Genomic DNA, 26,521 nt, shown 5'->3' with positions numbered 1-26,521 from the left:
AACACACGCACACTGTAGGTGCCTTTGCTGTTTGCTTTGCGCTCCAAGCACCTTGCTTCTTCACTGCTGCGTTTGGTTGCCTGCCAAGAGGAAAACAGAGCATGGATATTGGACAGACTTGGTGAAGGTCCAGGCACGAATGAAGGGCAAGAGCAGCATCCCCCCTCCTGCCCTCAACCTACCCTGCAGCTGAGAAGCACTGGTCAACACCACAGGGCTCTGCCGCCACTGCCATGCACGTTGATACATCCAAGGACAGAGCTTCTGAGAATGTTAGAATTCCCTTCTTCACTAGTAGCTACAAATACATTTCAAACGGGGTTTTCCTTTACGGCAAAGGCTTAGCTATTATACTCCTCCCTGCTCCTTCCAGCAGCTTGAATGGGACTGTAGCTATTTAATGTGTTGTTTCATAATTAGGTCAGATGCTGGAAGGCTTCGTGGTATTTACAGTTTAAGGCAGCAGCTTCTTGGCTTGCTCCACGTGTTTTACACTTTAGAAAAAGCAAAACAAAACTAAACTAACATCTGGCTCAGCTCCCTGGTGCCTGGTCATTGAAGAATCTATTAATTGCATTTTTTTTCAAATGACATTTTAAAAATATTTATTGTCCAAGAGTATAAACTGAAAAAATTCCCATTGCCAGGTCTGCCGGGTAGCCCTAAGAAAACACAAATAGATAAGTGACCCCCCCCGGCAAGGCTGTTACGGGAGGAAAGGCGCTTCCCCGTGTCCCGGCGGGGCGGAGCCTGCATAATGACAGCAGCAGATGTAAGGCGGCCCCGCGGCCGGCGCGCACACCGCGCTGCGCTGCGACACGGACCGCGCATCCCTGCTGGCCCAAGTGAGTTCCTTTCGCGCTTTGCTCCCCGCAGAGACCCCACCTCCTCTCTTCTTCCCCTCTTCTCGCTCATCCCTCTCGCCCTCCTGGGGATGCCGCTGCCCTGGCCCGCGCGGTTGGCTCGGCTCGGCTCGACTACGCGGCGCGTTTGCTGGCCGGGGCTCCGCTAAGCAAGGCTAAGCGAGGGCAGCGCGGGGTCTGCGCGAGTAGCTCGAGGGCGCTGCCCGCATACCCGAGCTGCGTACAGCCATCCCTAGCATCGCTGCTGTGCGCAGGACAACCCCACCATCATGTGTGCTGCTGCCGTGAGACCCTGGAAAACGCTGCTGCTCCAGGGGCAAAAAGGCAGAGCACTCTGCTGCTCCATCGAGCAAGCTCCCTGTCTCAGCAGTAACTGCTGCGATGGGTATTGGCCCCGTTCGGTAATTGGGATGCTCAGCAGAGACGCACGATCCAAAGAAAAGTCGACCTGCACAAAAAGCTCACACGGGAGAGCCCCTGGCTGTCTCCAGCACATGCCTCCCAGCAAGTGAAAAAGCACTTTCAAGCAATGTTCTACTAGATGCAAAAAGCTGGCTCGCATTCATTATGCAACTGAACCAACCCTCAGTTCGTGTCAGGATTTAGATGAATATTCTGCAGCACCAACCAGTTCCTCCACATCATTTTTATATACAATATATTTTATCCATTATCCGCATGCCTGTCTTCTGGTCATCAGTCTATTAACATACTCACATGCTAATGTCCACTGTTACTTTACAGAAGAAATCTTGCTGCATCTCATTTGCTGCTTCCTCCCCCCACCTCACTCTGCTATGCTTTTTTGGTGGAGAGGGAAGAAGGAGGGGGGAGAATTATTTCAAAATGATACTCAAAATCTGTTCAGTATTTTTTTTCCAATTTTAATTGCCTTCGTTTGCCTATGTGCATAATCTTCCTGCACACATTTCCTGTAAGCCACCCTTCTTTATTTGCTGCTCACTTCAAACGATTCAAGAAAAACTTGGCATATTTCTCCTGGGCTGCTTACATCCATGCCAGGAATGAGTCCCCAGCACAGACTCCTGCACAGACACACATTTTTTTCTTAGAAATAGGACTGAGGCTCCCTGAATTTTAAACAGGAAATACGCACAAAATTATCCTGAGAATTATCTGAGTACCAGGAGAAAAAAAAAAAATGAACAGGACATATCCCAGTGATTCAGTAACTATTGCACTTACAGTCTATGCTATGGCATCCAACTCTGCCTCCCTTACACGCAGCGATGGAGCAATACTTGTTCAAAAATGTACACATGTTGTCAATGTCATTTCTAGAAAAATAATTTCCAGATCCCACCCAGAGCAATGATTTAATCCCTTGGCAGCTCTGCCAGAGATTTCCTTTTTTGTCACATCAACCAACAAATAAGCAGCCACTTTGGACTTCCCTCCAAAATATTTGTCACTAAAAGCCACATTTATTCACATCAGCCAAAAACTTATGTGCTGCATACACTATGTGAGACTAGCAAATGTTTTCATTCTTAGCAGGTAATCCAAGAAGCTGCTTCTGGCCACTTGTACAGCATGATCACGACGTGACAGGGAAAGCACAAAGTATTTTAGATCAACACAGGGAAGGTGCTTGCATTCATATTCTTCCTTGTACCTAGATATCCACCCACCCAGAAAAACAAGTGGCCAGGATATATATATACACATATATATATATAGTCCATATCCAAGGAGAGATACAAGCTGACCAGGACAGTCTTATACAAATGGCTGTAAGCTTGAGCATTCAGGCAATGAACAGGAAATCATTCTGGCAAAGCTAGCAGCTGCCTTTGGAAAGCTGAGTAACCACCTGAACACAGCAGTGTCATCTGCAACTGTACTCTTTACCTCGTAGTGGGGTTGCAAGGGGTAGTCCATTTATCTAGAAACCGCAGACACAAATGCAGGGCATGTGTTTTACAGGAATGACTGGTGGTGGAAGGAATTGTGATTGTTTCAGCTTCTGTTCTACCACGAAAAGCTCTGGGGAGATTTTAAAGCACCTGACGAGGAAATAAAACACTTAAATATTCTCTCCTGAGAAGTTATCCAAGGCACTCCTTAGTCTGTGTAGTTTGAGATCTCTCTTCTTGCACTTCTATTTACTAGCATTCCTCAGGCTCGGGTGTGTAACTTGTCCTAAGCTGAAATGACCTTTGAATAAGGCACACAGGCTAACAAGATATCTACATGAAAAGGGGGTCAACTAATTAAACACAGACTAGGCATCAGTCAGAACGCAAAATTGACAGAGATGATCAGGTTCTAAACTGAAAATCCTTGCAGGAGTGGCAGGAAGGGGAGCATGTTCGGGAGGCAGCCCACAAAACTCTGTTCCAGGATATTTGTTGCAACAGTAAAGGAGTTACCACAGTGCCTGTTGAGTCAGCATGATCCAGACTGCTGGCTATTCACACAGAGATAAGCAGGTACACAGTTGTATAGAATCACTCTCATCCAACAGTTTTCTAATAAAAACCTAGCAAGACTACGAGACTGTGCAGTCTGGCTGCCACCAGTCTTTTTGCACAGACTTCTACATCTGAGACCGTTTCCAAGGCCTTCTTTTTATTCCCCCAGAGAGTCTCATTTACAGTCAGCCCCTGCAATTTTATCTCCTCTACATAATTCAACAGTATGTAATAAAACCAGATTGCTTTTTAAAGTATTTAGAATTCAATGAATTTCACAAACATTTACCTCAGATGAACTTAGAAGAAGGGGTGCATGTCTTTTTTTTTTTTTTTTTTTTTTCTCTCTTCTCCTCCTCCTCCTCTTCTCTACAGGCCCCACAAGGCCCAGACTGTTGTCTGCCACAGGGGAAAAAGGAATCAAATTAAAATATTTACCTTCTACGGATAGGGAAAAAAAAAAAAAAAAAAAGGCTAGTGCTTTCTAAAGAGCTAATTTATATCAGACTGGAAGCTGACAGCAATTATATGAAGTTACTCAAAACTCTTCATTTTCCTATTCCCAAATGAAGACTACTTTACAAGTCTTCCACTGACCTTCTGATAGTCTCCATTCCTCCCTCTGAAAAAGACAGAGGTTGGCTTAGCTAGAGAAAAAAATAATAAAAACTCCTTCTAGCAGAAAAATACAATAGTCATTATCATTATTTTAGCTTTCTTGAGCTTTTTTGAGCATCTAAGATTTTTTTCTGAATCCATGTTAAAAGCAGGAGGGATTCTTGCTTAAAGAAAAAAGGTCATTCCTTCTACACTTGGGCGAAAATAATTTTACCTTTAGCTGTGTGATAAAAAGGTCCTCTTAATCTATTTTATCTCTCTGTGTATTATCTTCCTCTCTTATTCTAGATTCTTCAACTCAGACTTTGAAGTTGAATTTCTGCAATCTCTATTAACTCCAACCAAAATCCTACAACTTTTGCTTATACTATTATTTACTATGCCAGCATGTTATATAAATGATCTTGATATGTTCTACAACACTACGGAAACAAGTAGGTGGTTTGCGAGGACAAATAGGTCTTTCTTACCTGGGTGCTGCGTGTTTCTTAGAAGTGTATTTCTTAGCTGGTGCCTGCTCCATCCAGCTCACACAGAACCGCTATTCTGGCTGACGCTGCCTCGTGGCTGCAATAAATTGCAGTGCTGATCACCTCCTCTCTGCAGCTGCTGCTCTGGTCAGCACCTGCCCCAGAGACATCCCAGCTAATTAGCACCTCTGTCTCTGCAAGGCAAATCCCAAAGTCCTCTCAACATTAAGCTTTCTATTTCAAGAATGCCACATAAGATATATACTCTTTACCCCTCGTATATTTAGTCACGTGTGAGCTGTCAGTACTGTTCAAACGCAAGACAACCAAAACATCTCCCCCCGATCCTTCTACCCAATCTACCAGTCAGAGTAAATGAAAAGGAAAAAATATTGCTGTGTACATTTGCTATCTTCCCTCTGCTAAAAGAGCAAAACATACTTTTAGTAAGAGTGAGCCAGAGCTGTGGAAAGTTTCTCTCCTTGCTTACCCTAATAGCTATTTAAATGTTCTCTCTCCAATTCCTTCCTCTGAAATACTCAGTTTTCCTCTTTCATTAAAAGTCAGGGAGGAAAACTCATCCGGGAAGAGAAATAGATACAAGGTTCAAGGAAAAAGCTGCCTTAATGCTCCCTTTGCCAGTCAAAAAGAAGAAGAATCTCCCTATCTGAAGAAGAGGGCCAGTGAGAAAGACAAACCTGAACTTAACATTCCTAATGTGTCTCGGGGGAAACAGAGCATTAAGTTTCTTCTCTGGTTTAAATCTTACTTCATACCTCATAAAGCGGCACAACTCTCCCCACCTCCTGAGGATCAAACCCCCAAACCCATGCTTCCTACTTGGAATACTTGGATCATCCATTTCTGATATAGAAGTCAAAGCAAAAATTCTCATTTAATGTCTAAAGACTCTCTTAACTGCTTATATAACAAAACAAAGGAAAAAAAAATAGATCCAGCTAGGGACTGGGTTTAAGGAAATTAGTAGTTCTGTCTCTGAAATCCCATCGTCATTATCATTGGAAAAGGCTTTAGCTGATGTGGGTTAGAAGAACTTTAAGCTACGTGAGATGGTGTGATACATGTACTGTACATAGGTGACTGAATGTATGAATTGACTGACATAACACACCCATTAGAATACCCACACGGAACTGCTGGATATGCATCTATTTCAAGCTCACTTATCTCTTTTTTCCAGTCCAGCTTTGCAGAATCACTTCGTAAACAAATAACAACTGCTTTAAAGCCAGTAATGAGAAAAGAAAGTCTACCAAGCTTTTTTATTTTAACTTTGGATAGGCTATTGTTTAGAGAAGGCATGAATTCTACTTCAAACTAGATAAAGCAAGAAGCTTCTTGGCAGGAATACAGCTATATGCTAAGGAGAGGGGAAGCTGATTTGATGATATACTTCCAGCTTCTAAAAACATGAAAGTGGAATGCATAATATCAGCTGCAGAAATTCAAACGTTGGAAGCTTATATAATAGCAGAATCTTATCATAAAATAAACAGAGATAACTGTGAACTGAATCATCACTCACTTGTCCTTGGAGGGAACTTCCTCCTCACAGATATTGCCACATTTCTCACACCCTTCAGCAGATTCTTTTTTTTTTTTTTTTTTTTTTTAATTTCTGTAGGAGATTCAGAGGTCCTAAAGCCTCTCCAGACCGATTTTACAGGTACAATTCTAAGTTGTATTTTCACATGAAAATGAAGCAGAGCTCCTTCTGCGTAAAACCTCAAGCTACAGTCTTTGGTCAGGTAGTTCCCTCCTCGTGTTCATCGAAGCTCTGGCAAGAGTCCTCCAGCACCTATGCCTGTGCCGAGGCACTAAGCACTTACCAGTACAATCAAAAACCCAACGTCACTTTTTATTTTGAGCAGAGAAAGGAAGCCTATGCACAAGCCCCAGCGAGAAGCAATGAAGCCTGTCCTTAACACTGACTCTGCATCTCCTGGCAAACAAGCTAAGGCAACCTAGGGAATAGGGTTATAAAACACAAGATGCTTTACAAATAAGCAAGGTACCCTGCTTGTCTTCAAGTGGGGTGTCCTAAGAACCACCTACTTTTGGCCAAGGCCTGGTTCCAGTGTGGCCGATGACATCAGATGGTCAAGACATCTAGCATCCCCACAGCCTCTGAGTCAGCTGCCAGCTCTGGGGCTTTCCGTTAAGAAATCTGTGAATTGCATAAGGGCCCTTGCAATAAATGAATATGTATATAATGTAATACCTTACCTCTTTCAGGCATAGCTTCTTTTGCAGATTTTCAGTAGTACAAAGTTTAGCTTTAACTCAACACTAGTGTTGTTCCTTGCTTGATTGAAGAAAAAAAGTTGGTCTTTCTTACTCCTGTAAGAATGAACTAGATCTCATAAAGGAAAGGAAAAAATATGCTCATAAAACACTAATTCTCTCACAGTGCAAAGTACCACCAAGAAGATTTTGCACCACCAGGCCCCTTTCTCAGACTTTTAATAAATGTGAACAAGTAACTGAACTCCCCTCTGTCCCTTTTCTCCAGGCCAGGAAAAAGCTCCCTACTGGTGATCAGCTCTAGCATTATTTCATTTTCTTATATAATGTTCTTAACAGAGTGTCCTGCTCCCAGGCTATCCTCTCTCCCCCACCAATTTTTATATCCTATTTAGCCACACACCTTCATACAAGATTCTGCATCCAGCTTCAGCCTGAGGAACATTTTCTCATATTATTTTTAAGGCTATGTTTTCCAAAACACTGTTGCTCAAGATAAGACAAATATATTGCATACCTTGAAGACTTCCAAACTGCTTGCTTCTATATTCTCCATGTATTTTTTTCAATTCTAAATCTACCAGTACTTTTTCTTTTCTGTACCAGCACTGCCTGAAGTTGAGCCATTTCAGTTACCAGAGAGTAATGTGGATTCTTTTCTAGATTTGTTTTTTTATCATTAATCTTGTGTACAGTTTGCAGATTGACAACTCACTCCTCCTTGATCTCTAATGAAAGCACCACAAATGCATCAGGCTGGGCAGTTTCCTAAGAGATATTGACTGACTTAAGTTATTTGCCTGAGAAGCTTTAAACTGAATTTTGACACATGAATAATGTTGAAGATGTCACCTTTTACAGGGAAGGAGACGGTGAGCACCCACATCCTGCCCTGACCTGCTGCTGGGTTGCAGCCAGGGTGCAACCCAGACACCACAACTCGGGGGCACTTGGCAGCTTTCAGCTAACTCTAAAACTTGGATAAATCTATTAAATAAATCTACTTTTTCCTGACTACCAAAAAGAACATTTTTCAATCTCCTAACTATTTTTCATTCTCGACATTTAGCTTTCTGATTTTCATTTTCTCCTCATGTCCTGGAGAAACAGTGTAGAAGAGGACAAGGGGAACCCCTGCCACTGCCCCCTTTCTCAATACTTGGCAAAAAAAGGCTATTCCGAACACAACCTTTTCTTACATTTAGAAACCTATGTGGAATTGTTTAGGAAGAACTGCTCCTGACATTTCACAATGAATACAAATAAAAAATAAAACCTACAAACATTTACAAAACATGCTTACAATAGAGCTATAGAGGTCTTTAAAACGTCAAGCGTTTTTAGGAAACTCCTTTCAGATTTTGTTCACAGACGGAAAAAAAAAAAGCTTATATGTGCATCTGCACTGCAAATAGCTGATTACTCCTTATGGTGTATTTATTAGCAATTTGTTTAGCCTTGCTTTAAACATTTCAAACAATGGCTTGCACTACTTCCTTGGCAGATCAAAATATTCCACAGCCTACAACAGTCAGAGGTTTTCTGATATTCAGCCAAAATTCCCTGCTGTTTACATCATCTCACAACTCCTGATTATACATGTCTTTGTACAGGAAACTCTGACACAGCCAGGACTACCCTCTTTCAAAATACTGTCCATCGGAAATGCTTCACTTCACGTATCTCCTACCCATTCTCTACATAGATGCCTACCCCTTTTTTTATTACTGTGCATTAAATCCTCTCTTTTTCTTCCAAATGCCTTCCACTTGCCAGTAACTTCCTGCTAATGAACTGCCAAGTAGCAGAGGGATAGCTAAGGCACTTGAGCCACATGCAAGAAGTGTCTTATGTCCAGGGAAATGGATCTTCTCATACTATTTATGAAAAGCATTATAGATGCCCCTAAAAAAATGACAGAGACAGCTGCTTGAATCCTGCAGGTTAAAGGTGGTACCATCTGCAAATGTAGCCTGAATTATTAGTATTTCCATGGCTTCGGTACAGAGTATCTACATTACTTGCTTTACTTGTTGCCTGACATTGGCAATCGACTCCGTCCGCTGAGGCGGCCAGGCACGTCCAACCCGTGCCTGGGCCAAAGAGCACAGACACCAATATGAGGATGCTGCAAATGGCGTTTAATATACGCAGGCTGGATCTTATAAAGGTAGCAAAGGCGGAAGCATGCCTATATAGCCAATAAGCGTTGCTCTTTACCTAATATGGCATATGCCTTAGTTCCCTATTCTTCCCGTACATCGCGAGATCTTCCGAGCGCCGTACCCTACATCTCCCCCCCCCATGTTAATCTAAATATCCTAAATATCACTACTTTGAACAAGCTGCTGATAGCGTACATTGTGACTGCCTTGTTTCTGTGAGCGTCGTAGCTGATGCAATACATAGTGGGTTATACATGACAAAATAGACATGCCGCAAAAGACACCAATCAATACCATAATGATAATCAACCCAAGCTTCCACAATCAATCCAATTGAACCAGGATAGTAATCATGCCCAGATACTGTTGCCTATGCTCTCAAGCCATCTCCAGTTTCCTGGGTTACATCTTATCACCTGTAGCAGATCTGATCCTAGGTTTTGAATGGCCTCCGACCTCTTGCCGATCTTCTCGTAGTCTTTTGTGGTCAGGCAACAAAATTTTGGTTTTTGAATGTTCTGGACCGGCCTCCCCCCACCTGGAGAATCTCGAAGATTACGTTGATGGCCTCGTGATGTGCTTTGAATATCTGGTTGACATCCCTAAGACCTGCCGCTATCTGTTGAGACAACGTGTTTACTGCTTTATTCATCTGCAACAAGTGACAGGTCGAGCTTTGAATTTTGTATAGCCCTGTTGATCCTAAAATCGGGCCGAGGCAAGTAATATTAGCATTCACCAGGACGAGGAATGGTGCCTCGCTCATATTACTTGGTAAAAAGACACCAGGTGACATGGGGGCAAAAAATTTTACAAGGGTTGGGGGTATTTTGTCTGGTGGTAGGTATGCAGCAGCCAGCAAGCATAGCGCGCTAGAGCAGGAAACGTTTCAGGTGGGGAGAATTATAGTACCGTTCGTCCATCTTGTACCTGAGTGTCTAAACAAGTCTTCGGGTATAATCCACTCCCTGTTTCCTTCATCATCCCCGCAGCTAAATCTTCCCACACCTCTGCCTATATTTATTGTATTATAACTTTCATAGGTGGCAGAGGGGTCTGATGTAATCTTTCTCTCCCATTTCTGAGCCTTCTGAGTGACTATCTCTAGGTACCCTGTGAAATTCACATGATGGGAGCGGTATGTCACATTAACATATGACCCATATGGTGACCATGATTCCCCATACACTGTCCCACTAGGCAGTATTGTGAGATTTGCTGCTCTTTGTGCCATTAATTTGCATAAAGCGTTATCTGTTAGCGAAGCCGCAAAGCTTACAAAAGCAAAGCATGTTAGTGGATTGTGTGGAAGGAGGGTTTGTAGAAGAATTGTTTGAAAGCAGGAACTGAGAGGAAAACTAGGGCCTCACACAGCTCTGGCATTACAGAAGCCTGCTTGGGGTGCTGCACAGTTGCCACTTCTAGGATGGTTGGTGCGCACGGACTCTGCTCCTCCACGGTTCCCTGGGCAACACAACCTGCCCTCCTCGCAGCTGCGAAAGGGAGTAACGGAGGACGGAGCGGGATGAAAGCTCCGCGGCCAAACTCTGTTGCACTCCCTTTGCTGGGCTGCTGATAAGCTGCACAGTGGCTGTCTAATGAGAGATATACGATAACAAGTCCGGTGCTGAGCCAGCAAAAGTGGCAAATGATGAACTTTGCTTGAACTTTGCTCATTATAATGTGAAAACCGTACCTCCATCTCAGAAGTTACCCGCCTCCGAGGTACAACCACTCCTCACTGAGCATGCGCTTTAGATTTTCGGTTGACTGTACCTTTAAATGAAAGCGAGAAACTTTTCCACCAATCAACAACAAGGTTAAGTATGACTTTAGTCACTCAAGCTCCACCTGAATGTAAAGAAAAGTATAAAAGGTGAACTAAGGATGAAAAGTCTGGAGGGAAGAATTCATCGTAACTCCTGGGTCAGTTGAGAGGCCGAGCCCCCTTCCCTCCCCTTGCGCCGGGACGCTGCCTGAGGAGACTCGAGACTGGACGTCTTCTCCCATTTTCTGGGGTGAGTGATGATTGCACATTTGTACATCAGAGCTAGCTAAAAACCCCATGCTCTAGTAGAGAATTTCCTGTACTAACATCCGAAACCTGCTTTGTAAATGCTGCACTTGAATAAATCATACTGTTTGTGAACTCGACTATTTGTTTGGGGGGGGGCAATCGGACCTACAGTTGACAGACTGTTCGTGAATCCGATACCTTTTTTGATACCTCCTTCCCCCCCCCACCACCATTACCACTACGGCTTTCAAACTGCAACATTTTCAACACGGGTTGAGATCAGGACTTTCCCCTTTTTCCACCCCGGTGGGGAGGCAATAATGGGATGCGCCTCTCGCCCTCGCCCATTGTCGGGCCTAGGATTCTGTGTTTCCTGGTCGACTCCATACAACCTGTATCAGCAGGATAACGCAAAGAGACCCTTTCCTCGTCTTGCCATGTCGATCGTTTGTTTTGCTATTCTCCAATATTTCCTTTTCAACCGGACAAGGTGCTTTCTTAGTAGGTCGGGGTCCAGTCGAATCCTCCATCACTGAGGTGTATGGGTTGTGAGGTCGTCCCACCAGCCGTTCCTCCTAAAAGCCACAATATACAGCTAATAATAACAGTAACACTTCTTCCTCCCATGTTGTTCTTCTGCAGGCTCACACTTTCCACAGCTAGGGTACCGGTTGCTTGCCTGCTACGTTTGATGTATGCGAGTTTGCTTCCAGCCAAGGTCTCACCCATTTTTGCTGGCACCCATCTGGTTCCAGTATCTGTAACGATACAAGCATACCCTTTTCCCCAGGTTATTAAGCCCAAGGGTCCCATCCAGTTTCCCGTGTTCCAGTCTCTCAGCATCACCTTACACGGACCCGACTTTACTTCTGTCAGGCCTCCCTTTAGCCCAGCCCTGTGTTTGACCATCAGAGGGACTAGGCTATCCTGGGGCAATCTCAAAATTTTAAAACATATTCTGCTCTTGCCAATTTTTTGTTTTTCGTAGCTGGCGTTTCAGCGTTTGGTTCATATGTTCCACTATGTCATGGTTCTCAGGATGTAATAGTATGGTGAAAAAACAATCTTTTAAATCGATTATTAAGACGTCCAAATCATTTTGAAAGGTTCTCGATTTCCATTTCTATTTATGTTTGCATAGCTTCAATTTGGTTTCCTCCCCAGAAATTGCTTGGGATTTCTGTATATTAAGGAGGCGCCCGCTCCAGTAGCATTGAGGCTTTTACAATTTGTAAGGACTGTTGCAGGTCCTTCCGTGTCAGTTGCACTGGAGCTTGGCGGTCGCTTCATTCTTGTTTCCCACGCTGAAGTACTTCCCTAGTCTCTTTCCAAGGATACAAGTCAGAGTACGGCTCCCAGTCCTCCACTGGTTGGGGGGTGGGCGGGGGAGGTGGGTGGGGGGACGCCGTAGTCTGAGTTATTCCTGACTTTCCCACTTTCAAATTCTGGACTTTCTTGTTGTGCTTATTTAGCCCTCTCTGCTGATATATATATTACACAATAAAGATCTAAAAACCACAGATACAAACAGCACAAACACAATTTCCATCCAGTGGCACGACCTCACGTAGCTGTGCGCTCCACTAGTGAGTTCCACTGTCTCAATTGCCTAATCCCATCCTCGCTGCCAATTAGGTTGCGAATGGGTTTGGGATTCGGCAATAATCACACAGAACAAAGTGGCTACGGCTATTCAGGTGAAAGCACGTTAAAGAAGCAAAGTATGCCTAATTACTCGTGAGGTAATACTTGTCGGCAGGACACTGAGACTGAACATTCTCTTGAGTTGGCAGATGAGAGGGTTGCTGACAGGCTCCCAGCTCAGCGGGCGTCCCCGCAGAGACAACGTGGGTCTCAGTGTTAGGAGTCTCACCCCTCCTTTCTCTCTGCACTGTCTGTTTATGCCCGGTGCATCCTGCCACGTAGGGCCAGTACGTGCCAGCAGGCAGACCAGGGGGCGGACAAACTCCGCCTTCAGTCACATAATCTTCCCTCCTGGGTGCGCAGGTGCGCATGTCAGTAAATTGTCCCAGTCGTCAGTCTGAGGGTCCTGCCTTTCTCATCTCCCTCCCTCTCGGGTGTTTGACCTTCAAACTAATTTAGAGGATGTTTGCAGTTAAGTTGGCTACAAGCCCGGTCGAGCAGCCGCCTTCAGCTGCTTTCGGAGGAGGTCGGCTCTGAGCCTGGCTGGGCAGCCGCCTCCGCGCTCCTTATCACTCAGCCTGGGCAGGCAAACACCTTCTTTCTCAGGGTCTTGGATTCTGTTTTTCACAATAGTTTTATGACTCTACGGATCATACAAATTTCCACCTTTCAACCATACCTCGTGTCGGCATCAATATACAAAGGATACAACACATAATAGAGATGAACATAGCAAATAGAAATAATAGCCCTAATAACGGTTTCCGTCCTCACTTAAAGCATTACAGTTCTTCAACCCCACTTTTAAAGACAGATCAAATTCCTCTGCACCTCCCTCCTGGCTTTCATCAAGCCTTCAGCAACATAAGTTTCCTTGATCTCATTCGCCTTCTCTTCCCCAGCCCCCCTTTCTCCTTTTTTCAAGGCAATCTAACAAGCGGAAGCGGGGGCACAGACGGTGCAGGCACCGCAGGTGCAGGCACAGAGGCAGGCACGGGCGGGGGGGCCAGCGATGGATCTCCAAACGCCAGCGGTTTTCAGTGGCGTGGCGGTCCCGGTCCTGAAGTGCTTGCAAAGGCTGCCGTGGCTCCGATGGCCACCTTGCTTTTGGCTTTCACATCGGGTTTGAATACTAGGTGGTGTTCGGCTTTGAACCCATTCTCTCTGCACCAGATCGAAAGCTTGCAGAGGGTCTGTTCATCAGCCTCTGTCTGCACTCCCACTGCTTCACTCTTCCCGAGCGCCTCCCATGCTGCCCTCCAAGTCTCCCTCTCCTCCCTTGCTCTCTGGAGGACCTGCCGTATCACTCCCCATGTCTTTAGATCTTTCGCACTCCCTTTAGACATACCATATTCCGTTAACGCGGTGGTACATCTCTGCCAGTGCTGGGGGAATAAAACTTCCCCGGCACTGTTAACCGCCCCTTCTTCAAGGAGCCGCTCAGCAGCTCTTAACTGCGTTCGATTTCATAGAAATCCCCATTCACGAGCACACGATAATACGACCTTGATTATCGCTTCCATGATCCGCGGATCCCTCGACCGCCTGCGGTCCGCCGCCTCGGAGTATCACGTCGGGGTCACCACTTGTTGCCTGACATTGGCAATCGACTCCGTCTGCCGAGGCAGCCAGGCACGTCCAACCCGTGCCCGGGCCAGAGAGCACAGACACCAATATGAGGATGCTGCAAATGGCGTTTAATATACGCAGGCTGGATCTTATAAAGGTAGCAAAGGCGGAAGCATGCCTATATAGCCAATAAGCGTTGCTCTTTACCTAATATGGCATATGCCTTAGTTCCCTATTCTTCCCATACATCGCGAGATCTTCTGAGCGCCGTACCCTACAACTAAAAGCATAGTAATACCCATTTGGATGGATATCAAAGGATGATAATTGACACAAAAGATCCTCTTTAATGCTAAAATGTTCTTGATTAAGAAGAGTTTTATTTTGAAGGGGAGGGTATGTGGTTATTTTAGTTTCTTTTCACAGTACATTCCAATCTCACCTGAGCACACATTCTGCTCTCTCATACCAAGGCATGCACACAGTGCAATGCAAGGCTCCTTGTTGGTTTGAAGAGGCCATATCTCCATCCTTAGAGGTCACTCCATCCTTGTTGTATATTCAAGCTTACAAACATGTGTTTTCTTTTGCTCCCTGTTGCTCAAGGAACAAATCAGGCCTTCAGGAAACATGATTCCTAACTATAATAGTAATTTAAAAAAACATGTGAAAAAACTTTTTTTTTTCTTTTTTCTTTTTGAGATACATGAATGCTTAAAGGTTGTGGCTGGCAATTGCAGAACAAAAAGTGCCTAATGCAATGATTGCAAAGTACAACACACCATCCTTTGGTGCAACATCTCATCAGCATTGTATAAGCATGTGTTTCACAAGAAAGCACATGGCACATTTTTGTGAAAAGGAGCTGGGTTACATATATTTTGTATAAATTGGTGTGTTCACTTTCAGAGATTCAGCATGCCACACTACAAGCTGACGTACTTCAATTTGAGAGGAAGAGCAGAAATTATCCGCTACCTGTTTGCCTATTCGGGCAAGCAGTATGAAGACCATAGGATAGAAGGAGCAGACTGGCCCAAAATCAAACCAAGTAAGTAGAACAGACTCCCGAACCCAAAACTTGCCTGGAAATGCTGTCTAAATGCAAAGCGAGTGAAGAGGTGCTTAAATGTTTCATAACCAAAAAAAAAATGGTCCCAAATGATCCAGACGCAAATCTTTGTGCAACATGAGCTGTATGGTTCCTTGATTTTGTCACTGTCGTCCAGCAGGGCTTCTGGTCCTAATCAGTTCAGTTCATCTGCCTAAAGCTCATCAAAGGCATACTCATCATCCAGGCTTCTAAGAGGATTTGGTCTCAAGGACTACACTGCAGCCATCAGCCCAGTTTTAGAAAGCCAAGGGAAAGGAACTGACAATAAGGCTTTACAGCTTCTTTGCGGCTTTCAAAAATCATTAAATTGGTACAATTGAACTAATTTTATAATTACATATTGAATCCAAGTTAAGAGATAATACACACAAACTGCTGTCTGTATTTCCATACAGTAAAGCTGATTTGTATTTACACACCAGACTTTGAAAGAAGACCTAGGAACAGTTTTGCCTGCAGAGCTCTACAAGTACAAAACACCTGTGCCTCTTCTTTTAAAACATCATATACAGTGGCTGAAAAATACTTGCGAAAGGTAAAACTTTGTCCTCATAAATATGCGCAAGGAAAGTCTCTTTGACCTACCAGGAGAATAAACCATATTATAGAGGCAAGTTTGTCCAAGAGCATCAGGAGTCAGTTCTCTATACAGAGCAGAAGTTGGCTTTATGAATTAGCAAAAAATAATAGTAAAATCTCATAACATATAACACTCTCCAACCCAAATAATATTACAAAAAACAATACTGTCATTATTCTGACAAACACGTTTCACGATTTCTTAGTTCTCCTGTAAAAGTGAAGGGAAACTAGAAAATGTGTTCAATGACAAACACAGGGAAAGGCTATTTAGAAAGCAGGCTTACCCTTGCTGCAAGTTTCATTTTTAAACTTGATAGTAGTACAATATTGCTGCTTTTTTGTTTGTTTGTTTTGGCATTTTCAAGTGTCTAATTCCACTGGATCCACAAGAAACTTTCTTCTTAATGATTCTTTATGCTATTTCAGGTAAGTAAGTAACATCTTGCTTCTAGAAATAGTCTCATCCAGTTTTGCCTACACTCTTCCTCCCCCATTTCTCCCCCTCTCCCCCATTTTTTCCCCTTTAAGACAAGTTGTACAAATAAAGGCACATGTCATTTGGCTTTATATACTGCAAAATGGCAATTTCTGTGTTTCAGCATTTTTCTTTCTTTCCCTCCTGTCACCGATATGATGACTCTCAGTAAATTTTCTAACTGCTACCTTCAGGCAAGAACTATAGTTTAAAAAATAAATAAATCTAAATAAGGTAATCTCCAAGTACTAATTGCAAGTAGCTGTAGCACAGAATTTTAAAAACTAATCAGCCAATATATTTACATGATCCTGTGTCTATACAAATTCAAGAATTCAGTGTATTGTGCAAGAACTTTTAGAAAAGTAAATAAACTTAGTCTTTATGTAGCAGCTTCCTTAGACTAGACTTAGAGTAGTTATTGCAATAAAAATATTTTCAGTGTAACAGAGGAATCCTGAAAGATTTAGTACCTGACAGCTGAGAGCAAACATAATTTCCTCGAGGGAGCAGTCATTCTGTTTCCTGAATGACTTGGTACTACATAGCTCTAGCTAAAGATGATATATAAAGAGTCATTTGGGGATAGAAGTAGAGCTTACCAGTCACTTACAAGGAAATTCTTAGCTGTAATAGCAGCAGCACTAATGCTGCATTCAGGTTAGATTGAAGGACCGTTCTCACCAACTCTTCACAAGATATGGATTCCTGATGCCTCCAGCTCCAGTCCAGCGGCTTCACAACACCTTTACTTCTTTAATAGCTATAAAAGAGCATTTAACAAACATAAAAACAAACAGAAAGATCTCCGAAATAATTTGTGTTTTTCAATTGAAGTATCTGATATATTTGTTTCACTATTCAACATAAGAAATAATGGAAAGGAAAAGAAGTTATCGCTGGTTTTCAAGGCAAAGAAGATTTTGACATGCCTATTGTAGTAAGAAACTTGGAATCCCCCCTCCAATCCCATCTTTGACCAATCCAGCTGCATTTCTACAGAGTCAACATAATGTTGTTAATTAATCAAGTTTTGAGGAACATTCAATTACCTAAATACATCAGCCTGCCAGGCTTTGACAAATCTGGGTTCTGTCTATGTTTTTCATGAGGAAAATGGATTCCTCTACCAGGATGTCCCCAGAAGAATAAGCAAAGAACTCATAGTCAAGAATGTCCTAAGACATATTTGGAATGAAAACTCTTTGGCTGAAATGCTGCAGATCAGCAAGGAAAAAGTATTCCAGCTCCAGGAAATGTTCATGGAATGGAGATAATTTTTACAGACAACATGGTTTTAAACATGAACCAGGCCTCGCTTTCCCTCTTTAGTACCCGTTAGAAGCTACGAACATCACAGCTCTAATCAAACACCAAGAGGAATTAAAATATGCATATAAAGGAATTTGTACAACTCTCAAACTAGCACAAATACTTCACTGACTCCTCCTTAAAACAAGAGGAAAGAAGGCAGATCCATCTGGCAACTTATGCTTACCCTGTTGATGTGTTCTTGACAGGGTGCGTGAGGTCTGCAGATTTTATTCCAGCAACACTCGAAACAACAACAACAAATCAGGACATCAGAATTTGATGACTAAAATTCAATTAGAGGCAGCTACAGGTCTAGCTATCCAAACAACATGCTTTTTAAAAACCCTGTTCTTTTAAGTGGGTTTTCATTCAAAAGCTGGATATCAACACATGCCATCATAGTGTCTTTTACTACAGGGGAGAAACAAAACACGTGGAAACTACAAGAGAAAGGTCACGTAGTTGGTGCATGCCAGGGAAATGACACTATTACTCAGATGATGACGGCAGATTTTTTTTCTAGTTCCTCTTCTGAAAATGTATTTGCTCAAGCGGAGCCTGGAAACTCTACAAGATGACAATGTTTTGGCAGACATGGAAAGAACATCCGTATGGATATACATGGGAATAAACCAACATGAGCTCACAGCAGGCACCTGACTGATCGAGGGTAAAGAAAAAAACTAGCAGAGTGGCATGCACATCCTTCCAGCCTGCATTTTATTTTTCAGCTTAACTATTGATTCATCATTGTGCTCTGATTCACGCTGACTCATGATTTGAGCCCCAAATTCTTATTCTACTCAAATGAGATCCTGTTTATGTTGTTGCCTCTTGTGCTACCTCTTTTACTTACCCATCTAAAGGAGGAGTACGTGCAGGAGATGGCCCAGGCGTTCAGTTCCTGAGGAACTGCATAAACCACACCTTTCATCAAAAACGGCAGCAGAAAATTATCAATGTTTTATTACATCGACCCTACGTTTGGCACCTTCATGCATCATGAAATGCTCCTTAAAAACTCATGTGTGTTGCTGGTTAGTAGAGACAGGGCCAAAAATAGCGGAGGAGGCTCAAAATAAGCCATGAGAGCCAAACCCACAAGTGGAAAAGTAGCAATGCTTAAACTCATTTACAGACGGATTATTTTCTGTTTGTAGCTTGGTGTCTGAGTAGATGGCCCAGCTGTGTTTTGATCTGTGCTTGAAAAACGGGCTTCAGTCAATGTTTCTACAGAGGTTGCAGCAGGGCCACTCTCAGCTGATACTATCAGTACAACAAAACTAGATGTTTTCTGAACTTTTTTTTCTTTTTTTTAAACATTAGCAGAAGAACAAAAAGATACTTTACTCTCATTATTAAAAACTTTGCTCTTCCTAAATTAATATTGACTTCTAATGCCTCAAAGGCATATTTTTTTCTTCTAAAACTTGGGCGCCAATGAGAGGAAAGACAATTATAGCCATTACTCATATTTTCAAGGTGTGAATAGCAATCTCATAGAATTCTGCAATCGGCAGATCCCTGAGAAACAAGTTATTAGGAATTACACTTGCTCTTCCACATCACCAACCGTTTCTATTGCACTTTAATACATTTTCTTCAACGACCAGAAAGATTCCTCCACTCCTTTTCTTTAATCAAAGTTCTCTGAAAAAACCGAACACACACAAACCATATATCATTTTCCTTGCAGTGACAAAGTGAAACATCAAGCAAAGCTGCTGCTTTTTGACTTTGCTCATATATGTAAATACAGCAGAAAATGAGGTGTTCAGTTCCTAGATTGTGCAATTTTTGTTTCCTAACGGAGTCACCATCACTGGGTTTTGGCAGTTATTGCTAAAGAGACTCGAGCAGTCATGTTGACCTAGTCGCAACTTCATGAGAGCTGGCACCGTCTTACAGGGGCAAAAAGGCTGCCTCTTAACTCCTCCAAGAGTGACACTTGCCACGTTCACCGTACCGTGGCTTCATACATAGTGAGATTGAGGGCACTCTGCAACATTAATGCACAGTGCAGAACCAAGGCTTTCAGCATTTCATACTCAGAGAGCTTTTCAAATTCGCATGAGGGAAGTGCCTTTTCATCCCTGGATTGTCAATACAGTGACATGTGGCCTTGCTGTGCTCTTGATCACAAATATATGGAGTCCTCTGGGCAACAACTCTGTTACTGGTTCAATAACAAATAGCACTGTACACTTTCTCCCTATGGTAAAACAGTTTTAATGCTTTTTGAGCTCTCTCACTTCTGCCAGTCATCAGAGTTAAAATTTATGCAGGCCTCCCTGCATGTTGAACCTAGATAAAAGCCAGTATCACTAGAACTAAATTCTCCTAATGTCATCTGCACATCTAGTCTTTAGAACACAAGGCTACCTTGTGGATACCTAATTTCTACCCTGGAGCTGGCAGCTTGCAACATTATCCTGCTCATCTCCTTAACGCTGTTGTTTTACTTTAATCCGTACCTATTGCATTTTGCCAAAGTAGTATTGTACCAATGGTTTCCCACCGAGAGCATCACATGTGCAACTATTACAAACTTGCATTGTAACAGGATTTAACTTTGTTTTTTTGTTTGTTTGTTTTTGTTTTGTTTTTGTTGTTTGTTTGTTTGTTTCTTCCCTTCCTCCAAGCTATCCCATTCGGCAAAATCCCCATTCTGGAAGTAGATGGAGTTATCATTCACCAAAGCCTGGCAATAGCAAGATACCTTGCTAGAGAAGCAGGTAATGTGTATTTGACAATTTCCTCGCTCTATTCTGCCCCATACTTTTAATTCTCTCCAACAAACAAAATACACCCAACCCTAGCAAAAACAGAGTAACAGAAACCAACGCTGCTGAGACTATATTCATATCAATACATCTCAGGCACAAATGATACGCTATCAGCTGCTCAGTGTACCCGTGGTTTGCTTGCCAGTACTGGGGGTTGACTACCGAAATGCCATGTCCTACACCGGATGTTGTTAAGGGCACTGATTGTATTGAGATGGGCATAAAACTAAAAGCTCAGCTTTGGGGTAGCAAATATTCCTGCTAGTGCTGTCTCTAACGTCCCCTTACGCATTTGCTTCTGCTAGGTGTGGCGGGCCAGACGCCTGTGGAGCAGGCACTAGTTGATGCTGTTGTGGACACCATAGATGACTTCATGACTCTGTTCCCCTGGGCAGAGAAAAACCAGGATGTGAGGGTAAGACAACCACTCATTTGAAAAAGGACAAGCAATGAGTGCACACCAGAGTGCCTGTGGCTAGCCCTCCACGAGAGTCCACTCAAGGTCTCTGCTTTGAGGGGCAACGTAGCACATCTCTTGCTCTGGCCGTGCTCCCTAGCATGCCCCATGGCCTGACCACAGTCCTTTTGCAAGTTTCTTAGACCCTTTGGAATTTTTGATGTCGTTCCTGTTTTTTTCTCTCCAACTCAGAGCCCTAAGTGTCCAAATGCAGACTAGCTTGTTCAGCAAAGAGGGTGATACACGAGTTAACTCGAGTATTATATTAGTTGTACTCAGTTCTGACCCAAGAAAATAACCTGGACCTTATATGAAAGATTCAATAACCAGTAACAATAAGTGTAACCCCCTTCCATTTATTTGGATGTGTTTCAGCTAGACAGGAGTATTTTATTATAGAAGAATGACTACAAAATGTTAAAATAAGGAGTCAATTACAGACAAAAAAAAATATGTGCTCTAAAATACGTACGGGGAATATCTCTTGAGTTTCTTACATTCTCGACAAGGCTGTATCATCTTGCTCCTCCTGGGTCCACTGCCACCACCTTGTGGTGGCAAAGTCTAATTGACAGTAGAAGCACAGTCCGATTGACATCCTAACATGAAAAGATTTAAACAATTTATGCCCAGTAAAGCATAAAAGTCAGAAGATTTGCTCAAACCTAATGAGCAATTACAGGAACACCCATCCTTCAGAACAAGTTTTCACACTGCATAATACACCTAGTAGCAAGATGAAAAATAAGAATAGCAGAGCTGACATGAGGACCCTGCCCATGAACTCTTGGTTCATGCCTTGCATCCATCTTTTTGCCCCGCACCCTCCACAAAAGGCTTACCCGACAGCAGAAAGATGCAGGGGGTCTTCAAAAGGCTCTGCAGAGACACCAGTGTGATCCCTAGCTACACCTTTTGGAAGCATTTAAGCAGTCACCTCTCCTACAGCTCATTTTTTCTCCTCAACCTGAACATGCTTTTCCAAGCTCAGGTCAAAGAGGAATGAGCTGCGGCTGCCCCCAGCTGCATCACATACCTGACTAAATAACCCCAGCAGGTGAAGGGCCTTTTGGCATCTCAATTGCTTACACATGGGAGCAGAAGAAAAAAAGTTGGTCTCCAAAGCACACAGCTGAACTTTTATGAGGGGGGTTAAAATTGTCCATGGGCAGCAAAAGGCTTCCTTATTTCCAGCAGCCCCAGACTGAAGAGTGGAAATGATCCAAAGTCTCTACACAAACTCACCAGTCTCTTTGGGAGGGAAGGTCATAAGAGATGGGACAGCAGAACTGAACTGTGTGCCCCACTTCCACAGGGCATCAGCAATGCAGTAACTTACAGAGAAAACACTTATGAAGCCAGTTGCCCTGTGATTTACTCATGGGTCAGTATGCTGCGATAGGAAGATTGTTTATGGCATTCAGGACATCCCAAAGAACTGACATTATAAAGCGTATCAGCATAAAAATGAGAAAAGTCCTGCTGCTTAAGGCCCCCCAGAAAGGCCACATGAAGTAAAAACTTCCACAAACAAGCTCTTTCCAGACCCACGCAGCAGCTGCCTACCTGTTACCACATACAAGGGCCTGGCCCAGCTCCATATATCACATCACAGAGTACCTCATGATGTGAGGTAACGACACAACGTATTGTTACCTCACAGCGAGGCAATGACTCCTCTTTGCTACGCTTCCTCATGGCCTTCCTGCCCCAGCTCATAGAACAGTTATCATCTTACTGTTTTTTACTCAATTGCTCTTTAGTTTACTGATACTTACTTGAAATCCACTTTCTTCTTTTTCATGTTTCCCTGAATGGTACATTCTTTTCATAAATAAGAAACACACAAGCATCACATTTGGATTTACGTGTGGCTCTGTTCTGTTTTTTTCCCAGGAGAAAGCATTCAACGATATCCTCACCAACCAAGCACCAGAGCTACTGAGACACTTGGATGCTTTCTTAGGGAATAAAAACTGGCTAGTAGGAGAATCTGTAAGTGTATTTTAAGTATATTCACCCACTCCAAACAAGTGGTCAGTAATGCAAACTGACTGTTGTTAACTTCCACATTTTATGTAGGCCTACAGAATCTTGTGAAACAACGACCATCGCTCTTGTCAACTTCTTGCTCTTACCAATACCTTTGTTTTTAATTATGTTAAGCCTTGCACTGCAGACTTAGCACTAGCTCTGCAATTGCCACTTCCAAAGCACAAATCAATCAAATGCAATAATTGAGCATGGAACAAATGAATTCACCTTCAGACACACCTTATGAGGTTACCAACTTATTTACTGCTTTCTCTCTCTCTCTCTCTCCTTCTCGCCAGGTAACATGGGCCGATTTTTACTGGGATGTGTGCAGTACAACCCTTCTGTCCTGCAAACCTGACCTGGCAGACAACTATCCCAGGCTCCTGGCTCTCAGAGACAGAGTACAAGCGCTCCCTGCTATTGCGGCCTGGATCCAGAAAAGACCAAAGACAATTATGTAGCCTACTTGTGCAAACTAGGAAAAATGAGCAAACAAAGAAAAAAAATGCTCATTTATATTTTCATGTCACAATTAACAAGTGGTATAAGTCACAAGTTTTCCAATCATTTAAATACATTTCAGATGAATATGCTGTACTCAACGCCACATCTACTCCTTCTGCGCATTTGAAAGAAGGGACTTAGTGGAGTAGAGGCTGGGAACAAGATTGCCTCCACTTACACCCCTCTCTCTCAGGGTTAAAACTGATCAACCCCTGTTATGGTTGGTGTGCTCCCAGCACTGAAAAGTCCAACCTTTGGTTCCTTTCAGCATGTATTCTCCAGGTTTCTGCTTGCTCTTCACAGATCTTTCCTGCTTCATCTTCCACTCTCTTCTCCTCTTCACATCAGAGAGAAGCCCAAGTCATCTTCTTTCTGTACCTCCTTTCCAAACCCAGACACCAGTACCTGATGATAGTGAATGGCAAGACCTTCCCCGAAGGGAATCCTGGCAAAATCAGATTTAGGATTCAGGGGTGTAATCCCAGACCATTTAGTCTCATTATAATTGCCTTTTTTTTTTTTCCCTCAAGCTCCACTTAGTGGATACTCTTGACATAACACACACGGTGCTTGAGAGGCAAGTCAACTTTCAGAGCTTTTGCAGCAAACAAACTACTTACCACAGCACTTCTCGTGCGTGCGCACACGTGCACACGCCCACACAGATTTAAACCTGCCTTCATTATCCAGCCTCCACTGCCTTAGCGGTCAGGCTATGGTTAAAATTCACGGAAACTTTAAATACAGTTACTCTGCCTGGGATTGGGAATTTCCATTTGCTATATTTTGATACATAGAGCTGGGCTTCTACCATTTCAAAACCAGAAACTAGAGGTGAATAAATAAATGTGTGGAGTTCCTCCCAAATGGCCTTCTCCATATTTGTCACCTGGCTTACAACTCAATTGGGATTCAACTAGACTAAATCATGACTAACAAGTGACCACTGAATAAAGCCAATTCAGTACAAATGGAGCCATCTCTGCTAGCTTTAAAGCTGCTGCTTTTGTTTCTAACTTCCAAGTCAGAATTCCTCCCCTTCGCCCCCAACAAACACAAAATGAAAACATTTCATTCCTTTGTGGAATTTTATTTGAACCAATTGACAGTAAACCAATACAATACAACAAAGGGACCAAAACAAGCAAAACCAGACTCAAGTATTGTCAAATAAGGCACATAAAAGTCTATACACACAATCCAGTGAAACAGACAGTTCTTATATATATGCACACACTGATATATGTGTGTGTGTATATATATATATATAGTTTTAATAAATATATATTTGGAGGTAGAAACAAATATAAAAATACTGATAATTCTTAAGCAGTAGTAGATCTGTTAAAAAGATAACTGTTGAGGTCCCGTTCTTGAAAACTGCTCCATATATCAGTATTCATTTGGAATCTGATCCACTATGTTTCTGCCACTTACCTTTTTGTTTATGAGCGTCAAAAGAATGCCATCAATGTTAGAAATTTTAAATACCATGAGAAATATAATAAAGAAATACAAGAAATAAATAAATACAAGAAGGTAGAAATGCCACAAATTTCACAGTTAATAATGCAAGAACTCTGGGGATGATAGTGACTTTTTTCCTTAAATTCTATAATATATTGACATTTTATAGATCTAATGAAGTTTTTAGGAAGCTGATTTTATCTGCTGGAATGACTCCTGCAACTCATTGTACTCATTGTAATTGTAGGCATGAAGAAAAATGAACAAACAATCAGCAAGAAGAAACAATACTGTCATTTAACACTACTGTTAATAGTTCTTTTCAGCATCTTCACGAGTTCAGAGTACATTTGTTCTTGTTTCTCAGACATGTTGCATAGTTCAATGACATCTCTTTTCTGAAGCAGCTGTTTTAGAATCTGAAAAGATCTATAAAAAAAAAAAGAAAGAAATCATGTAAAAACTGCATTGTAGTGAGTAGTCAGTAGTAATGTACTACCTAACAGGTCAGTTTTTAAGCTATTTTATACCTTATCCCTGAGCAGCTGGATTCATGGATTCATTTCTAGATTTTATTCCTCACCACAATACAAAAAGACACTCAGTTCAGAACACCACAGGTTAATATAATTGGATAAGAGAAGTTAACTAAAACAAATAACAAATTCACTCATTTATTGCAAATGATAAGCAGACTCTAAAATCATTTGAAATACTTCTAGTGATTTCTTAAGACAACCCTGCCAAAACTTCTCCTGACTCCAAACCAAAAGTCTCTCCCCAAAACAGTTTTACACTCACCATTTTATCAGCTAAAATGCCATTCAATCCATGTTTATGCAAAAGTGCTAACCAGTTCAATTCAATCTCCTGATATAGCTTGAGCTTCAAACTGTGAGGAATTGCAGTTTACCATAGGAACATCCTTTGTTTCTCTCTCACACAACTCTATGTTTTTCACTGAACGTAAAGCTTAATATTTTCTATATTTTAATCAGTGATCTGAGACAGTAATTTTTAAAATAGGTAAAATAGGTTTCAGAACACTTACTAATCAGAGGGAAGCCAAAACAAAAATCACACCAATTACTCTTAATACAGGCCTACACATAGTTCATGTTTTAAATCCCAAACCTTAACAAATTAAACCAACAAAACCTTCATTTATGGACTTCAAGTTTCTTATCAGAATGTTGTCCATACCAGGTCTAACGTCCTTCAGCCAGCTGAAACACAGGAAAGAAGAAGGAAGGGACCAAATCATGTGAAACAACTGCAAGCAACACCCAGTGCATAATCTGCTTACCGGCACTAACGGTTTCTCTCCCTCTGCTGTGATGTGCTTTATAGCCTTCTGATGCATTAGCTTTTACAAGAACAGAGACAGTCAACTCCTCTCTCTTCTACGGAGGAAATATCCAAGCTGGTATCTTCAATCATGGAGCAGAAGCTGCTGCTGCTCAAGTAGCTGCAGTAAAAGTCCTGCCACGTCCTCGGCCTCTGCATGGTTTGGCAGCTAAAGAGCTCACGGCAGCCCAGGGAGCAACCCCTTCCTACGGGAAAGCTCTCACCTCTTCCTCTGCAGGGAAATCACCCCAGTTCCCGGGCTAACACTGACTGACAGCCATGTCAGCCAATCAGCTGGAGCTTTTCGGGAAAATCTCCCCTTCCTTCCCTCTTCCAGAGGTCATATGACACTGTTGCAGGCGCTATTGGCTTGCAAGGAGCTCTCTGCTCCA

At 42.5% G+C, this 26,521-nt stretch overlaps 1 protein-coding gene across 1 annotated transcript; it reads left to right on the top strand.

Annotated features, from left to right (window-relative positions):
* Positions 1–14,964: 14,964 nt before the first annotated feature.
* Positions 14,965–23,492, top strand: HPGDS (hematopoietic prostaglandin D synthase). Its single transcript, XM_010220938.2, has 5 exons — positions 14,965–15,097; positions 20,174–20,266; positions 20,623–20,732; positions 22,671–22,769; positions 23,108–23,492. Exons 1-5 carry the CDS (start codon positions 14,965–14,967, stop codon positions 23,270–23,272), a joined length of 600 nt encoding a protein of 199 aa, XP_010219240.2. The 3' UTR covers positions 23,273–23,492.
* The last annotated feature ends 3,029 nt before the right edge of the window (positions 23,493–26,521 follow it).

The sequence above is a fragment of the Tinamus guttatus genome, unplaced genomic scaffold (assembly GCF_059628265.1).
Source record: "Tinamus guttatus ecotype Peru unplaced genomic scaffold, ASM5962826v1 Tinamus_guttatus_pri_ptg000028l, whole genome shotgun sequence".
NCBI classification, from domain to species: Eukaryota; Metazoa; Chordata; class Aves; order Tinamiformes; family Tinamidae; genus Tinamus; species Tinamus guttatus.
The sequence above is the reverse complement of the archived record's forward strand: the minus strand, read 5'-3'. Positions and strand labels throughout refer to the sequence as shown.

Coding starts and splice junctions, on each gene's coding strand:
- HPGDS (XM_010220938.2), top strand. CDS start 14,965: ATGCCACACTACAAGCTGACGTACTTCAATTTGAGAGGAAGAGCAGAA. Junction 20,267..20,622: donor ATACCTTGCTAGAGAAGCAG/GTAATGTGTATT, acceptor TGCTTCTGCTAG/GTGTGGCGGGCCAGACGCCT. Junction 22,770..23,107: donor ACTGGCTAGTAGGAGAATCT/GTAAGTGTATTT, acceptor CCTTCTCGCCAG/GTAACATGGGCCGATTTTTA.